The sequence below is a fragment of the Heteronotia binoei genome, chromosome 15 (genome assembly GCF_032191835.1).
Source record: "Heteronotia binoei isolate CCM8104 ecotype False Entrance Well chromosome 15, APGP_CSIRO_Hbin_v1, whole genome shotgun sequence".
In the NCBI taxonomy this organism is placed as follows: Eukaryota; Metazoa; Chordata; class Lepidosauria; order Squamata; family Gekkonidae; genus Heteronotia; species Heteronotia binoei.
The window spans coordinates 7,477,526-7,495,689 of NC_083237.1; the positions used below are offsets into that span (position 1 = coordinate 7,477,526).

Below are 18,164 nucleotides of genomic sequence, written 5' to 3' on the forward strand. Positions count from 1 at the left end.
GGACCTGCTCTTGGGGCTGCAGGGCGTAATAGAAGCCTGGGAAACCTCTTGCTGGACATCTTTATTGAGAGTGATGGGTTTAAAGAGGCAACATAAAAAGTACTTACGGAACTGATTAGTCACCCTCTGTTACTTGTCTTTTTCTTGGCTTGTATTCCTTAAGACCCGAGAGGCAACAAAAGGACAAACAACTTGGGCGGGAGGGGGGGGAGTGGAGCTTATTAGGGAGCTGAGATGTATGTTTGTACTGGAGTGGGGACATCCCTTGAAACAGAAAGCTTCTCTTTCTGTAAACATAATTTCCCTGCTTCTTTGTCTTTGTACATGCTAGGGTTAGAGCAGAGCAACCTGTAGATTTGAGCAGTAGTTCATTGGTCCAACATAGGGTTTCTTAAAGTGGCCAGCTAGGTACCCAGACATTCTACAAGTAGGACATGGAGACCAAAGCACCCAAAGTTGCCCCCCCCATCACTGGGATTCACACGGTTACTAGCTCTCACATCTAATAGCCATCAACGGCTCTGTCCCCCACAAACTTGTCTAGACCCCTTGAGGTAGCACCTGTCATTCTAGGGCAGCAAATCTTGCAAACCAGTTAGTCTCTGAGTGGAGCAAGAGCCAGTTTGGTGTGGTGGTTAAGTGCGCGGACTCTTCTCTGGGAGAACCGGGCTTGATTCCCCACTCCTCCACTTGCACCTGCTGGAATCGCCTTGGGTCAGCCATAGCTCTCGTAGGAGTTGTCCTTGAAAGGGGCAGCTTCTGTGAGACTCTCTCAGCCGCACCCACCTCACAGGGTGTCTGTTGTGGGGAAGGAAGATAAAAGAGATAGTGAGCGGCTCTGAGACTCCAAGCGGAGGGCGGGATATAAATCCAATGTCATCGTTGTCTTTGATCTGTCCTGAATCTATTGCCCATCAGCATCATCAGGTGCGTGTAAGTTCTGGGAGGGAGAAAACGTCTAGCTAGCTATCCATTTCCTGCATAATTTTATAAAGTTTTATCATGTTTGCCCTTCGTCCTCTTTCCTGTAAATTACACATGAGGCTGCCTTCTACTGAGCCAGACCTTTGATCTCTCCAGGTCAATCTTGTCTCCTTTGCCTGGCAGCCCCTCTCTGGGGTCTCCTGTAGAGGCCTGTCTCTCACCTACAACCTCCCATCCTTTTTAAAACTGGAGATCGAACCTGGGACCTTCTGCCTGCAAAGCAGATGAGTCACAGGTGCCGTGCAAAGAACTGCTAAGTAACTTCGCTTCAAATATAGATGGCTGGGGAAGGCAATGGCGACCACCCCCATAGAAAGTCTGCTAGGAAAACGTCGTGATGCGACGTCACCCCAGAGTCGGAAACAACTGGTGCTTGCACAGGGGACTACCTTTACCTTTATCCTTTTTGAGACACCAGTGACCAGAACTGTGCATTGTTTTCCAGGTGTGGCTGCTCCTCCATACAAGAGCATTATGATACCAGCTGTTTTGTTCTCAGCCCTTCCTTATAAATCAGCTAGTATCATAATGCCCCATATAAATTTGAAAACAAATCAGCCAGTATCATAATGCCCCTGTATAAATCGATGGTGCGGCCTCATTTGGAATACTGTGTGCAATTCTGGTCACCGCACCTCAAAAAAATTGATATAGCATTGGGAAAAGGGCAGCTAGAATGACTAAAGGGTTGGAACACATTCCCTATGAAGAAAGGTGAAAAAGCTTGAGGCTCTTTAGCTTGGAGAAACGTCGACTGTGGGGTGACATGATAGAGGTTTACAAGATTATGCATGGAATTGAGAAGGTAGAGAAAGAAAGAATTCTTTCCCTTTCTCACAATATGAGAACTCATGGACATTCAATGAAATTGCTGAGCAGTCAGGTTAGAACTGATAAAAGGAAGATAAAACTGATAAAAGGAACTGATAAAAGGGGAGGGATGGTGGCTCAGTGGTAGAGCATCTGCTTGGTAAGCAGAAAGTCCCAGGTTCAATCCCTGGCATCTCCAACTAAGAAGGGACCAGGTAAGTAGGTGTGAAAAACCTCAGCTTGAGACCCTGGAGAGCCGCTGGCAGTCTGAATAGACAATATTGACTTTGATGGACCGAGGGTCTGATTCAGTATGGCAGCTTCATATGTTCAAGTACTTCTTCGCTCAAAGTGTGATTAACACATGGAATTGACTGCCACGAGCGGTGGTGGTGGCTGCAAGTGTAAACAGCTTCAAGAGGGGATTGGATAAACATCTGGAGCAGAGGTCCATCAGTGGCTATTATCCACAGTGTATTGTTAGAACTCTCTGGGGCCGTGATGCTTTGTATTATTGGTGCATGGGGGGTACAGTGGGAGGGCTTCTAGTGTCCTGGCCCCACTGATGGACCTCGTGATGGCACCTGTTTTTGTGGTTTTTTGTCACTGTGTGACACAGTGTTGGACTGAATGGGCCATTGGCCTGATCCAACATGGCTTCTCTTCTGTTCTTATGTGACACAGAGTGTTGGACTGGATGGGCCATTGGCCTGATCCAACATGGCTTCTCTTATGTTCTTATGTGACACAGAGTGTTGGACTGGATGGGCCATTGGCCTGATCCAACATGGCTTCTCTTCTGTTCTTATGTGACACAGTGTTGGACTGGATGGGCCATTGGCCTGATCCAACATGGCTTCTCTTCTGTTCTTATGTGACACAGAGTGTTGGACTGGAGGGGCCATTGGCCTGATCCAACATGGCTTCTCTTATGTTCTTATGTGACACAGAGTGTTGGACTGGATGGGCCATTGGCCTGATCCAACATGGCTTCTCTTCTGTTCTTATGTGACACAAAGTGTTGGACTGGAGGGGCCATTGGCCTGATCCAACATGGCTTCTCTTATGTTCTTATGTGACACAGAGTGTTGGACTGGATGGGTCATTGGCCTGATCCAACATGGCTTCTCTTCTGTTCTTAAATTCCTAGCCTAGAATCTGATTTTTCAGTGCTGCCACAAACTGACTTGATGTTTCCATCAAACTGTCTAGCACAACTCCAAAGAGTTTTCTCCTGGTTAGTCTCTGTCAGCTCAGACTCCATCAGTATATATTTAAAGTGAGGATTTTTCAACACCACGGGCATCAATTTACACTTATGCGGAACCTCATTTGCTCCGTTGTTACCCTTTGGAGAAATCCTTTTGAAGCTCTTTCCAGTCCACGTTGGTTCTCATTACTCTGAATAATTTGGTGTCCTGAGACAATAATCCTGCCTGTTATATACTGAGACAGGAGCGAGATGGGACGTTTCCTGAGCTATCACTGTCCTCTAGCGGCTTCATGGGGTAGTGAAAAAGGATGGATGATTTGTTTTTCATGGCGGGCAGATATCTGTTGGCATCTGCTTTTGATCCAGAAAAACCCCAAAGGTAGAAGCATCGTCTCCAGTCGAGCCTTGCTACAACCTGCCCCCTCACTAAAGTCACCCCCTCCTCCCAACAGCGCCTCGCCCCCGTGTCTGCGTCTTCTTAGCACACATAGTGTGGCTTGCTTTACTACACATTCTGAACTCTAGCTCTCAGTTCTGGGTTTTTTTAAAATAACCACTGCAGAGATTATTCAAATTATAGAATGTGCGGAAAGAACAAAAGAAGAAAATCTTAGACGTAGGCAAGGATTACCGGAGTTGGAGAAACTGTTGCCTGCTAGAGAGGAGGACTCTCAGAAGCAATTAGCCATGATAGTTAAATGGAGCCTCCATTAATAGAGATAGCCTACCCATAATTTTTGTTCTGTTGTTGTTCAGCAGCACAGTCGAGTCCGACTCTTTGCGACCCCATGGACAAAGTCACTCCAGGCTCTCCTGTCTTCCACCATCCTCCAAAGTCTGCTCAAATTTGTGTTTGTTACATCAGTAACGCTGTCCAGCCATCTCATCTTTTGCCATCCCCTTCTTCTTTTGCCTTCTGTCTTTCCTAGCATCAGGATCTTCTCCAGGGAGTGTTCCCTTCTCATTTGGTGGCCAAAGTATTTGAGCTTCAGCTTCAGCATCTGACCTTCCAGTGAACAGTCAGGGTTGATTTCCCTTAGGATTGACTGATTGGATCTTCTTGCAGTCCAAGAGACTCTCAAGAGTCTTCATCACCACATCTCAAAAGCATCTATTCTTCTGTGCTCGGCCTTCCTTATGGTTCAGCTCTCACAGCCATGCATTACTACTGGGAATACCATCGCTTTGACTATACGGACTTTTGTGGGCAGGGTGATGTCTCTACTTTTTATTATACTGCCCAGGTTCGCCATAGCTGTCCTCCCAAGGAGCAAACGACTTTTAATTTCATGACTGCAGTCACCATCTGCAGTGATCTTGGATCCCAGAAATGTGAAGTCTGTCACTACTTCCATGTCTTCCCCTTCTGTTTGTCAAAGTGTGATGGGGCCAGATACCATGATCTTAGTTTTTTTGATGTTGAGTTTCAAGCCTACTTTTGTGCTCTCCTCTTTCACCCTCAACAAGAGGTTCTTTAGGTCCTCTTCACTTTCTGCCATTAGAGTAGTGTTATCTGCATATCTGAGGTTGTTGATGTTTTTCCCAGCAATCTTAATTCTGGCTTGTACTTCATCCAGGCCAGCATTCCGCATGATGTACTCTGCATATATATTAAATAAGCAGGGTGACAATATACATCCTTGTCGAACTCCTTTTCTTATTCTAAACCAATCAGTTGCTCCATATCCCATTCTGACCATTGCTTCTTGACCCTTATGCAGGTTTCTCAGGAGATATGTGAGGTGGTCTGGTACTCCCATCTCTTTAAGGACTTGCCACAGTTTGTTGTGATCCACACAATCAAAGGCTTTAGCATAATCAATGAAGCAGAAATAGACGTTTTTCTGATACTCCTGTGCTTTCTCCATAATCCATCGAATGTTGGCCATTTGATCTCTAGTTCCTCTACCTCTCCGAAACCCAGCTTGAACTTCTGGTAGTTCCCGATCGACATACTGCTGAAGCCTAGCTTGTAGGATCTTTAACACGACCTTGCTGGCATGTGAAATGAGTGCAATGGTTCGATAGTTTGAATATTCCTTGGCATTACCCTTTTTTGGGATTGGAATATAAACTGATCTTTTCCAATCCTGTGGCCACTGTTGTGTTTTCCAAATTTGTTGACATATTACTGGACACAATAATACCCAAAAATGAAGTGGCTGCAGAGCACCGGCCGTGTTGGAACTTGCCTCACCTCTTGACATTGCCTGTTTTATTTACAAACCTACAGTGTTTGAAGCTTCTGGCCTACAAAGTTTTTCACATTCAAGTAGCAACAAAAACACAACCTTTTGAGAATCTTGGAATTTCCCCCCCCCCCCTAGCCAAGGCAAAACAGCAATTGAAACGAAGGTTTTAAAAGCACTCAGGGCTAAAAACGAAACTCTTTTCCTGTCTCGTTCTTCAGCAACTCTGTCAGGCAGGTTGCTTATGTAACATCTCTCTTTTGCGAACAGTAAGCTGAAGCAAAGAGACACTAACTTGCCTAAATGCTATTAATTCCAGAGGGGGAAGCCATCAAGGTAGTTTCGCTGCCTCGAAAATAAACCGGCGTTTTGCAGCACTTTAAAGACAAAGGCAAAGCTGTTCCAGTATCAGCTTCTGTGGACTACAGCCAGCTTCTTCAGAGGCTAGGCATGGAACGTCATGCTTCATTGCATAGCGAGGATGCGCTCCTAGCATCTAAAAAACTAGGTGGTATTCTGAGAAAACCAGACGGAGTTCTTTAAGTCTTAAAGTTGAAGGGACTCCAGATTCCTGTTTGACTCCCCGAAAACCTCTCCTTGTTGGGGAAGAATTTGAACCTAATGGTGTCTAGTTCAAGGGACAGCCCCAGCCTGGCAGGACAAAGGCTAGGCGATTTGGTGTCCTGAGACGATTATTGCCTCAGGACACCAAACCCTAACCCTTTCGCAGTTGCTCGAGAGAGAACTTTGGCCAGTGCAGCTTTTCTCTCCGTTTCTGTCCCGTGACAAGATTCGATAGCGGGGTGACCAAACCGCAGCTCGGGAGCCACATCTGGTTCTTTCACACATAGTGTGTGGCTCTCAAAGCCCCCACTACTCTGTCAGTCAGCTTGGAGAAGGCATTTGTCACTTCAAATAATTTCTCCAACCCAACCCAGCCAGCAGCTTGGAGGATGCATCTAAAGTTAAAGTCGCTTTCTTTCCACCTCTCTCTCCCCATCTCTATTCCTTCCTTCCTTCTCTCAAACATCTGACATTCCTTCCTTCCTTCTCTCAAACATCTGACATTCATTTCTTGAGGCTCTCAAACGTCTGACATTTATTCTATGTGAATCTTACATTAAGCAAGTTTGGCCACCTCTGTTCGATCGGGTTGCCACATCCAGGTAGGGAAACTTCTGGAGATTTGAGGATGGAGCCTGGGGAGGATAGGAACGTCAGTGAGGTACAATGCCATACACTCCACCCTCCCAGGCATCCTATTTCTTCAGAGGAACTGATCTCTGAAGTAGGGTTGCCAAGTCCAATTTAAGAAATATCTGGGGACTTTGGGGGTGGGGCCAGGAGACTTTGGGGGTGAAGCCAGGAGACATTAGGGGTGGAGCCAAGATCAAGGCTGTGACAAGCATAATTGAACTCCAAAGGGAGTTCTGGCCATCACATTTAAAGGGACGGCACACCTTTTCAATGCCTTCCTTCCATAGGAAATAATGAAGGATAGGGGCACCTTCTTTGGGGGCTCATAGAATTGGACCCCCTTGTCCAATCGTTTTGAAACTTGGGGGATATTTTGGGGAGAGGCACTAGATGCTGTACTGAAAATTTGGTGCCTCTACCTCAAAAAACAGCCCCCCCAGAGCCCAGATACCCACGGATCAATTCTCCATGATTTTCTATGGGAATAAATCTCCATAGGGAACAACAGAGTTCCCAGCAGACATTTCCCTCCCCTCCCCCCGCTTTCTGACGACCCTGAAGCGGGGGGGAGGGCCTCCAAACCGGGGGATCCCCTGCCCCCACCTGGGGATTGGCAACCCTATGAGCTGTCATTCCAGAGGATCCCCAGGGCTCACCTGGAGGCTGGCAGCTCTAGAAGATGCACCAGTGCAAGACGAAGGCAGCCCTTTCTATTGCATGCCCTCATTTCCAAGGACCCCCATGACTGATGGAAAAGCCAGAGCATTTTAGGATTGCCAATCCCCAGGTGGGGGCAGGGGATCCCAGTTTTAGAGGCCCTCTCCCCGCTTCAGGGTCATCAGTGGGGGGAGGGGAGGGAAATGTCTGCTGGGCACTCCATTATTCCCTATGAAGATCGATTCCCATTGGGTATAATGGAGAATTGATCCTTGGGTATCTGGGGAGGCTGTTTTTTGAGGCAGAGGCACCAAATTTTCAGCATAGCATCCAGTGCCTCTTCTCAAAATACCCTCCACGTTTCAAAAAGATTGGACTAGGGGGTCCAAGCCTATGAGTCTCAAAAGAAGGTGCCACTATCCATTTCCAATCGAAGGCATTTAAAAGGTGCGTGGCCCATTTAAATAGGATGGCCGGAACTCCCTTTGGAGTTTGATGATGCTTGTCACAACCTTGCTCCTGGCTCCACCCCCCAAAGTCCCCAGATATGTCTTGAATTGGACTTGGCAACCCTAGGGCATCTACGCCTCCAGGCCACACTCCATCAGTCCTAGAATGCACCGGGGACGCAGCTTGATATTGGAGGGGTAAAAGCCAACCCCCGCCCTCAGCTACTGGCACGGGCGCCCCACTCGGCTTCAAACTCGACTTTCGTCGAGGTACTGCGTTCTCAAACGTTGGCCAATCAAAATGATCAAGAAGCGGCTGAAATCCCGCCTCCGTCCTTTTTTCCTTGCTCTTCATTTGAAGCGCCGCCTTTCTTTTATCTGCGCAGCTCCTCATTGGCTCCTTGACTGTGGGCCCCGCCCCTGGCGGGAGGTTCCATCTTCCGTTTTCCTTCCCTAAAGTGGAGCTCGCGCAGAGATCGTTGAGGGAGGGGAGGGGAGGGGGCCGACAAAAAGGCGGGAAAAACTTTATTTTCGTCTTCTTACAGGTACCTCCCCCTTTTTATTAGAAAGAGGGGACCCTGGAGCCACTTTCCTCTCATCCTGTTGAGTAGTGAAACTGGTGTGTTTCTGGAGGGGAATAATCCTGAAATCGTGTTGCTTTTTCCCCCGTCTTTGCCTTTTTTTACCAGGAAAGGGAAAGTCTTCAGTTGCCATCATTCTGTTCTGACAGGAGCTCTTTTACCTGTTGCACCAGCAGGTGGAAGTATGACTGGGGAAGCTCCACTGCCCCTTCGTTCTAGACTAAGCTGCGCCAGTTGGGTTTCTGCCTGTCCAGCTGCTTTTAAAGGCACAGAGCTTCTGCCAGGAGAAGGAGCAAGGTGTGAGTGTTTAGGTGAAGGTGGCATTGCCAGATGTGCAGAGGACTAAATGTGGTTCAGAGTGGTGTGAGCATTAGTCGTTTTACAGGCAGCTGCACCGGTTGGGTTTCTGTCCGCCCAGCTGCTTTTAAAGGCACAGAGTTTCTGCCAGGAGAAGGCAAGGTGTGAGTGTTTAGGTGAAGGTGGTGTTGCCAAATGCACAGAGGACTGGACCATGGTTCTTGGTAACGTTAGCATTGCATTCTGGGGGATTGAATGTAGACCCTGATTTTTGGTTGGCGTACGTGGTCTGGTGTGCCCCCGTGTTGGAGAGGAGAAAGAACAAAACTTTCTCCTTGGCTGTTGTAAGATGGACCTCGGGAGTGGGGGGGAGATGATAACAAGACGTGCCTTGAGGAGGAAAATTTATTTTAGGTTGCCGTGACCTCAGATGTAGCAGACGTTAAGGAGGGTTTTTTTTAACAGATTGCCATAGCATGCATGGGGAAGGAACAAAGAGGGCTTCCTCTGTTTGACACAAGTGCCATAGCTTGCAATGGTGTATTTTAAAGATAGCGTCACTCCCCTGCTAAGGGGCTCAGGAAGGGTTTCGCTCTACCTGTTGTGGTCTCTAGGTGAGTGAGAGAAAGAAACATGAAAGGAATGGTCCTCTAGTTTATGATTCTCTGCAGGTGCTTAGCTTGAGTACCTTCATATTCAGCATAGCGTCTGAATGATGTATGGTGAGTCCTTCCAGCTCTCTGAGGTCATCTCCTAACTTATCCCTTCAGATGGCAAAAGAGACCCTTTGTGTACCCATCTTGCTGGCACGACTCAACTTCTGACTAGTTTACTGACACTTGAGTTTGCATAGTGCTATTTTTGTGGCTTCTTGTACAAGATTGTATGATCGGTACCTTTCTGTAAGCTTCTGGGTTCTCTCTTAGCTCCTAACCACTACCATCTACCCTTCTTCACCCAAAGGGTGATTAACACATGGAATTCACTGCCACAGGAGGTGGTGGCGGCTACAAGCATAGACAGCTTCAAGAGGGGACTGGATAAGCATATGGAGCAGAGGTCCATCAGTGGCTATTAGCCACAACTTATCGTTGGAACTCTCTGTCTGGGGCAGTGATGCACTGTATTCTTGGGGGGAGGGCACAGTGGGAGGGCTTCGAGTGTCCTGGCCCCAGTGGTGGACCTCCTGACGGCACTTGGATTTTTTGGCCACTGTGTGACACAGAGTGTTGGACTGGATGGGCCATTGGCCTGATCCAACATGGCTCCTCTTATGTGACACAGAGTGTTGGACTGGATGGGCTATTGGCCTGATCCAACATGGTTTCTCTTATGTTCTTATGTGACACAGAGTGTTGGACTGGATGGGCCATTGGCCTGATCCAACATGGCTCCTCTTATGTTCTTATGTGACACAGAGGGTTGGACTGGATGGGCCACTGGCCTGATCCAACATGGCTCCTCTTACGTTCTTATGTGACACAGAGTGTTGGACTGGATGGGCCACTGGCCTGATCCAACATGGCTTCTCTTATGTTCTTATGTGACACAGTGTTGGACTGGATGGGCCATTGGCCTGATCCAACATGGCTTCTCTTATGTTCTCTTACCCTTTTCCTGTCAGGCTCTGTCAGGCTGAAGAGCTGATGGCATCTACCTCAGGACTTGTGGGTGCTGAGCTGCTGCAATCAGGTAACATCTTTGACTTTGGGTAAAACTAAGGTGAGTTGAGGGGAAGAACTTTCCCCTCTTCCTCACTTTTTTGTCCCCACAGGTTGCGGTAGCCTCCTGCCCCCCTGCTCACTCACTGATGAAGACCTGGCTGCCTATCCTGGTTTGGCTAATCTCCTTATGAGCTTGACTAAACATATGGACTCCAGTGGGCTCAGTACCAACTTGGCACAACAGCTAGAGGAGGTAGGATAATAGCTGTGATCCATCCTGGCTATTTTGCGCTACTTAGTGCTGCTGCACGTGTGGGAATGGGGGTAAAGTTCACCAAACGCAAATGTGCAGGCTTTATCCCTGGGAAAAGGTCTTGAAATTGGCCGACACTGGAGATTAGTAAAGCTTCCAGTGGCCCGTGGCAGGGCTTCAGCGTCTATTTTCCCCTTCTCTGTGGGTAGCGCACTGAATTAGGCAAGGTAACCCCTGGTTACATTGTGTTTGTATGTTTATATGTTTTCTTGTGTGTATGTGTTTGTATGTCTATATGCTTAGCACGCAACTATCATTTTAACCTAATGTTTTTATATTGTTGTTTTATTATGAATTGCAAGCAACCCTGAGCCTGCTTTGGCGGGGAGGGCGGGATATTAATGGAATAAACTGAACTAAACTGTTCTGTAGTTAGAACAAAGTCGGAGTCCATCAGCACCTTTAAGACCAACAGAGTTTTATTCAAAATGTTAGCTTTCGTATGCATGCATACTTCATCAGGCAATGGAATGGGGTACAGTGAGCAGAGCTACAGTGAGCAGAGCAGTGAGCAGAGCTACATTCCATTGCCTGATGAAGTATGCATGCATACGAAAGCTTACATTTTGAATAAAACTTTGTTGGTCTTAAAGGTACTACTGGATTCCAACTTTGTTCTGCTGCTTCAGACCAACACAGCTGCCCACCTGGATCTATTCTGCAGTTAAATATTTTACATAAGCATTTTAAATGGTGTTTTCACATTTTAGATGTTTAGATCAGGGGTCTCTAATGTGGTGCCCACCGTCATCTTTTCTGGTGCCTGCCAAGTGGTTTTGGGCAGGACCAGGTAGGGCTTTTGCCCAGCATGACTTCAAGTTTGTCAATGGAGATATGATTGGCTGGATGGATTTTTAAAAATGTTGCTTTGTCGGTAGCTGCCAGCACAGCAACAAGGATCTTTACTGTGTGACCGAAAGTAAGCTCGGGCAATCCTTCTGTGGCTAACTCTGTCTCTTGTGGCAGCCATTTTGTGGTGGTGCCCACCGTGGTGTGTAAGAATTGTGAAGATGCCCACAGACTCAGAAAAGGTTGGGGGACCCGTGGCTTAGATGTTTGCCACCACAGGGACTCGGTTTGGCTAGAAAAGCGGCATAGAAAAGTTTTTTAAAAGGAATAAATTAAATAAATATAAGTGAATTCATTGCAAAGTTTGGTTAACCGTGAGATAAAATATGACTCTTCTACACCCCTCACTGTAGAAAATACAAAGCAGTGGACAATTTTAAGAATGATGCCTTTATTTCGTTTTGCTGCTTTATCTCTTCTCACTTTCCTCCACCCATAGGCAAGGAAAGAATTACATCTATCCCGAACAAGCTGGCTGAAGTGGGAGGCTCTACACCGGGTTCTTCAAGAGGCACTGAGGGACTCGGGGTCTGGACTTTCTGCACAGGAGAAAAAAGTAATGCTTGACAAGAAATGAAAACTGTCTTGGGACAATGAATGAATGGTCTGTCAGGGGCTGTTAAGAGGAATTTGGAATTAGACTGGAGACCTTGAGAGAGAGACTGAAAAATTTAATGTCAAAGTTACGAAAAGGTTTCATGGTCAAATTTAACTGAACTCCAAGACAGCTGTTGGATTTGAAAAACAAGCAGTGAGCTGGCAAAGCAAAGTTGGGAAGCAGAAAACTTGAGAGGTACCTAGAAGCACTTGGGGTGATGTTCAGGGGGACATATGTATGTAGGACTTTTTCTGAGGCTTGTAGAAAAGCAATGGATGGGTAGAGTCAGGTTTCTGAGGGGGTTGCGTGGAGGGATATTTTGGACAATGCCTTGCCAAGTCTTGCTGTGTTGCCTTCAGTTTTTAGAAGTCCTGGAGCAGCAGCTTTTGATAGGTGAACTGAGGCGAATCCTTGACTTTGGCTCTTCTGCGCAAGGTGCGCAGCCGTCCCTCCTAGGTTTGGTGCCTTCTGACCTCTTGGAGCTTCTTCCCCCCAATCAAGTAAGTTAGACGTATTCCTTTTCTGCCTTGAGTAAGTAGGGTTATTGAGAGGGACGTGTATATCCACGCTCAAAACCTATTGGTGTTGCTTTTACTAAACGGTTCTTTTATGCCAGACATCTGACAAATAATGGGCTTTGCTCAGGCTTTATCCCTATTTGATATGGAGTCATCTGTAGAGGTGAATCTAGCAAGTGGTCTGGGGCGAGGAATTGACCTCAGTGATCTACATCACCTGTCCAGCACCTACTGTCCCAAAAGATATGTTTGTACTAGTAGAAATATAGCCTAGCTGTCAGGCTTTTAAGGAGCCTTGGGAATTGTAGTTCTGTGAGGGAAGTATTCCTCTCTAATGGAATTCTTGCGAAACAAAAGGTACTTTCCCCACTAGACCCAATGCAAGAAGTTTTATTTCAATAATTTATAATCTACTAAAGTAGTTTCTAATAACAGTAAATGGATGTAGACGTTATAATCCCAGGAAAAAAGACCTACTAGTATAAGAGGGCAAAGAAGAGTTCATTTAGGTTCTACTCTGTTTCTGAGAACCAGTTTGCTGTAGTGGTTAAGTGCGCAGACTCTTATCTGGAAGAACCGGGTTTGATTCTGCACTCCACTCTCCATGCAGCTGCTGGAATGGCCTTGGGTCTGCTGTAGCTTTCACAAAAGTTTCCTTGAAAGGGCAGCTGCTGTAAAAGCTCTATCAGCCCCACCTATCTCACAGGATGTCTGGTGTGTGTGTGTGGTGTGGGGGGGAAAGATAAGGGAGATTGTGAGCCACTCTGAGATTCAGAGTATATGGCGGGATATAAATCCAATATCATTTTCTTCTTCTCCTTCTTCTCCTCCTCCTCTTCCCCTGCCTCATAACAACTAGTTGTATTGTTGTTGTTATTTATCTATTTATTTAATTTATATCCCACCCTCCCCGCCAAAGGTAGGCTCAGGGTGGCTCACAAATTAATGGACTACCAGATTCCACTCGGAGAGATTGCTTTCCCATTGTTGGGGTCGGATGTATCCCATGCTTTGTCTAAAAGTGCTCCAATGTTTTCTTTGAACCCTGAGGAGAAGCAATAACATTTAAATGTGTTTGTGCTGATGCAGTCTGTGCCTCTGTACTTTGCCACAGAAACTGGAGGAGATGCAGAAGCACCTTCCTGTTGAGTTGGAGAAGCATCTTAAGCACAAGTGCTTGGCTTTGCTGAGTTACTTCTGTCCAGAGAGTGGTAAGACCCTCACGCTGTTGAGCCAGGGGGTGGGGTGCCCTTTGATAGTGGGAGCTCCGGAAGGACATGAGAATAGAGAGAAATTGAAACTGTTGGGAGCATGAAACCATTAGGAGCGTCTGCTGGCTGACCTCCTCTTGCAGATGGTGCTGGACAGATTCCTCGGGCAGCTATGATGGGGACCCTGGCGGAAAAGTTGGCTGCAGAAAAACAGTGCTTGCAAGAGGCCCGTGATCGACACCAAGAGCTCGTGGGGTTGCTGGAACAGCAGAAGGCTGCCTACCTTCAGGTAAGGGCTGGAGGAAAAAGGCTTGCTACTGGGTTGTGCTTCTGTTAAGGATGTGAATGCTTTCTGCTGAGGAAATCAAAACTCTCTGTCCGGAATTCATGCTCGCAAATAAACCTGTGCTTCCACTAACTCTGCATTCCGTTTATTTGTTTATTTTTTACAATATTCAGGGCAGTGGAGGTGGGAACTGATAGGTGTTAGGAATATGAGCAATAGGGGCAGGGCTTTGTATATTTATAATGTTTCTATGCTGCCCCTTCAGAATCTTACTCAGGGCAGCTTACAATAAAAAAAATACTATAAAATGAGTCATTGAACATAAACAGCATAAAACTATCCATAAAACAGACCTCAGATCAGAAGCAGATCAGTTTTAAAAGTGGGTAAGATGAAACCTCTAATAATTAGCATGTTATCCTGATGCTTCTGCAGTGCCTGGATTGGCTTTCATATAGGATGCCAGGCAGTGCTGGGTTTAATCATTAAAAACCCCCAAACCGCTTGTGTCCTTTGTATATATTAAGAATGTTTCCTTTTTCGTGTCTTAGTCCATAGTGGAGGCCATGTGCGGTCATCTTCCTCTTTGCTTTTCCCAGGCATTGTCAACATGTTTACTTTGCCCCCATGGGTGCAATAACTGGAAACTTGCATTGACCCCATGGGTGTGTGTGTGGGGGGGGGGGGGGAGAATCTATGCTGTTCTGCGTTCCTTTCTCCTTCTGTACCATTTCCTTCTTGTTTGGCTTCCTGCAGGTTTTGTTACGCTGCTTAGTCCTACTAAAACGCTTTGCCCGTGAACATCGTCTTGGCGCTCAGTCTGAACTTGACTCCCTCAATACTCAGTACTTGGAGATCAAATGTAGTGCCATGTTCCTCAAGATACGGTAAGCTTTTGCCCTCTCCAATGTGTGCTTGGAAGGGACTGAGGTTAGTGGAGCAAGAGGCTGAGCTAGGCAAGTCAGGGGTTTATTTATTATTTATTAGTCACCTTCCCCCTTGCAGAACTCAAGGTGGCTTACAATATAAATAAAACATATAAATTAAAAATGATCGCTTATGAATGTGGAAGTGAAGAAAAAGATTATTCCACTCTTGCCCCGCATACTTTTAGTGAGGCAAAGAGTTTGTGTCTTCAGTCAAAGTAGATCAAATAATTCAGTTGTGAGAGAAAATTGGAGTCCGGAAGTCATTCAAGCAGTTTTAGCCTTTTTCTTAAAAAGCAGGTAGACAGCTTCTGTGAGTGAGTGAGTGAGTGGAAGGTATCAGATAGTATATGTCAGAAGTCTGAAAGGTGTAGGAGTTCAGTGCATGTTTAACCCTGTTTTCCAAACAAATTTAATGTGTTACAGATTTGAAGAACTGAGCATTCTCTTGGAAACCTATGTACCTGAGAAAGTGGATGTACACCGGGTGATGAGGTCAGTGGAGGAGAGAGACCTTTATTTGGAAAAACAAAAAATTGCAGTCCACTGAGTCTTAGAAATATGGCAGGAGCAAATGCAATAAACCAAGCGATACCACTGGTACAACTTCACCCAAAGGGTGATTAATACATCGAATTCACTGCCACGGGAGGTGGTGGCGGCTACAAGCATAGACAGCTTCAAGAGGGGATTGGATAAGCATATGGAGCAGAGGTCCATCAGTGGCTATTAGCTACAGTGTATTGTTGGAACTCTCTGTCTGGGGCAGTGATGCTCTGTATTCTTGGTGCTTGAAGGAGCACAGTGAGAGGGCTTCTGGTGTCCTGGCCCCACTGGTGGACCTCCTGACGGCACTTGTCATTGGCCTGATCCAACATGGCTTCTGTAATGTTCTTATTATTTAAAATATTACTACGATTATTATTTGGTTATTTAGAGTCCTCCTTTCTAACTGAGACACAAGGGGGATTACATAGTCTAAAATAAAGTACAGTCAATAGATTGGAACATCCAGTGAACATCGCAATAGGGTTTGTATTAAAAAAAATCTGAAAACAAACAGAAATCTTAAAACAGAGCTGAAGCAAAGCATGAGCTTCTAAATATGGTGTGTTGTGGTGTAGTAACTACCCTAGTCTAGAGCAGACTTACATTGATAGGTAGCAATAAACTAGTGTAAACCGCATGGTACCCTAATCTGGAAGAATCAGCATGCAGAGTTATGAGGTGACCTACATTCCCACTAGACAGTATTGTCTGGGCCTGGTTAAAGGGATATTGAGGCATTGTGCTTGATCTCTGGTCCTACATTTCCTTGTTTGCTGCCTCCACGCAGTCCTAGATGTAAGGCTGCAGCTTGTGTCCTTGAAGACTTTGATACAGTACATGGCAGTCCTCACAGATCAGCTCTTTGCTAAGCCGACTATAGAGATTGTGATAGGTCAAAGAGAAGCAAGAACATGCGTTTCTCCCGCTATTTGATAATGTGATTCTGAAATTCTTTTGTTCAAATATAGAGTGGGGAATACGTGAGCAGACTGGAGCCTTTTGTACAGTCTGTTGGAGAAGTAGGACAGGAATGGATGGTGGAAAGAAGCTTGAAGGCATACAGATGAATGGGGCGGGAAACAGCGTTCCATGTATTGCTCTGTTTTGCAAGGGCTTTGGCAACACCCTGGTAATTAATTGTTTTCTTTCCAGGGACAGTCTGCAGGCAGCAATATGCCAGGAAGAGCAAGATTTGGCTGCTTCCCGCAAGATCCTCTCCAGCTATGAGATTCTGGGCCCCGAGTTTGAGGAACTGGTGAAGGAGTATGCCCGGCTGCAAGCCATCATTGAGAACCAGCGCTGGGTGTTGAGAGAATTCAACAAAGTCTGATCGTTTTGAATGATGACCGTTCGCTGCATAGTGGTTACTTTATCAAATACGTGCAGAAGAAATGCAAAGGAAATAAGCTAGCGCCCTGTGTTGCTTTGTTCCTGCTGAAAAGAACTCCCGGTGGCCATTATCTTGCTGTCTGTAACACATCCACTCATACTGTTCTCTCTGTACACCCCCCTCCTTCCCCCCAAATTGCCAACAGCATGTTGGGTTTTTCTCAGAATCTGTTTCAGCCTCTCTGAAGCACAGATAAAATCCACGGGGCCTATACCGATATCCCAAATAACAGAATTTCATATTAGCATGCTGTGGCTAGAGAAAAAAAAAACTCTGTGCCTGTTGATAAGAGTGAATAAATAGTACTGGCTGTAAATACTGTCCTGCTGGCTTGGCTCTTTATTCCAAAGTAAAAACAGAACCAAGGAAAATGAAGCCCTCTGCTTGTAGTACCTGACCCCGTCTTCTCTTGTTCGCAGATGAAATCTTCATTTAAATTGTTAAATAACAGCCCAATGTATACTGTCTTCCAAGCTGTGCTATGTGGGTGCTGCACAAAGCAGTGATTTGAAACGATAGACTTTTGCTGTAAAATAGGCTCAGAACAGGGATACTTTCTGTCTTCTGTAGTAGATCATGGCAACTTAAAGAGACTTTGAATGGTTAGTTTCATTCATTAACTCTGTAATGGTTGCTATTTAATTATCTTTGTCTCCATGGTTAAATACAAATCAGAGCCCTCTTTATTGATTATTAAAGAGGCTAATTTTGTGCCGTTGTTTTAAAAATTACCCCTTAGAGGAAAGAAGAAGTGCTTTTCAAAGACAGCATATTCACCTATGCGGGAAAAATAATGAAGGGCATTTTGACATCTTTCTTACGTAGCAATGAATTCTGCTAGGATCCACTAAAAACTAGATTTTCTGCCTGTACCACAGCAGTTGCTAAATGGTTTTTGGGATAGGCAATTAAATATTCATCATGTTGGAATCCAAGTTGAAAATCTGGATCATGTGAAGGTTTAATTCAGTTGTGGGAAATTTGGCCTTTGAGGTACTAAAACGTTACTAAAGCTTGGTTAATGTGTATATTTAATGCATATTTTATACAAAGTAGTTAAGTTGCTTTGAAGGGCAGAGCCAGAAGCAATTAAGCAGGTGCAGTTTCTCCCTTTGGAAGGTCCCTGGCTCCCACCGCTGTTTTGTCTCCCTGCAGTCCAGGCCACGGGAGGTGGGGGTTGACTTTATGGGTTGTCCAGAGCTGTGTGTGAAATAGGCATCATGATTACAGTCTGATTGTACATGGCTATAGCAGCAAATTGCTTCGCTATAAAATGCTAATTAGCTGTCAGTATATACAAATCTTTAGAAGGAAAAAAAAAAGGATTAAATGGTTGCATTATTTTTAGGTCCTAACAGAATCGAAGGGACGGAGGAAAAAAAATACATCCCCGAGCCAGCCAGGAGTCGAACCTAGAATCTTCTGATCCGTAGTCAGACGCGTTATCCATTGCGCCACTGGCCCTCAGATGTTTTGCAATAGT

The 18,164-nt window shown here is 45.7% G+C and overlaps 1 protein-coding gene and 1 non-coding gene across 2 annotated transcripts; one reads left to right on the forward strand and one right to left on the reverse strand.

The window, feature by feature from the left end:
• Positions 1 to 10,007: 10,007 nt before the first annotated feature.
• Positions 10,008 to 17,000, forward strand: HAUS4 (HAUS augmin like complex subunit 4). The gene is made up of 9 exons (XM_060255382.1): positions 10,008 to 10,069; positions 10,152 to 10,294; positions 11,643 to 11,759; positions 12,161 to 12,301; positions 13,434 to 13,530; positions 13,674 to 13,819; positions 14,573 to 14,703; positions 15,169 to 15,237; positions 16,444 to 17,000. The coding sequence occupies exons 1-9, from the start codon at positions 10,024 to 10,026 to the stop codon at positions 16,619 to 16,621; spliced, it is 1,068 nt and encodes a 355-aa protein (XP_060111365.1). The 5' UTR covers positions 10,008 to 10,023; the 3' UTR covers positions 16,622 to 17,000.
• Positions 17,001 to 18,072: 1,072 nt separating this feature from the next.
• TRNAR-ACG (transfer RNA arginine (anticodon ACG)) lies at positions 18,073 to 18,145 on the reverse strand. The gene has a single exon. It is a non-coding gene; the product is annotated as a tRNA-Arg (tRNA).
• Between the last annotated feature and the right edge of the window lie 19 nt (positions 18,146 to 18,164).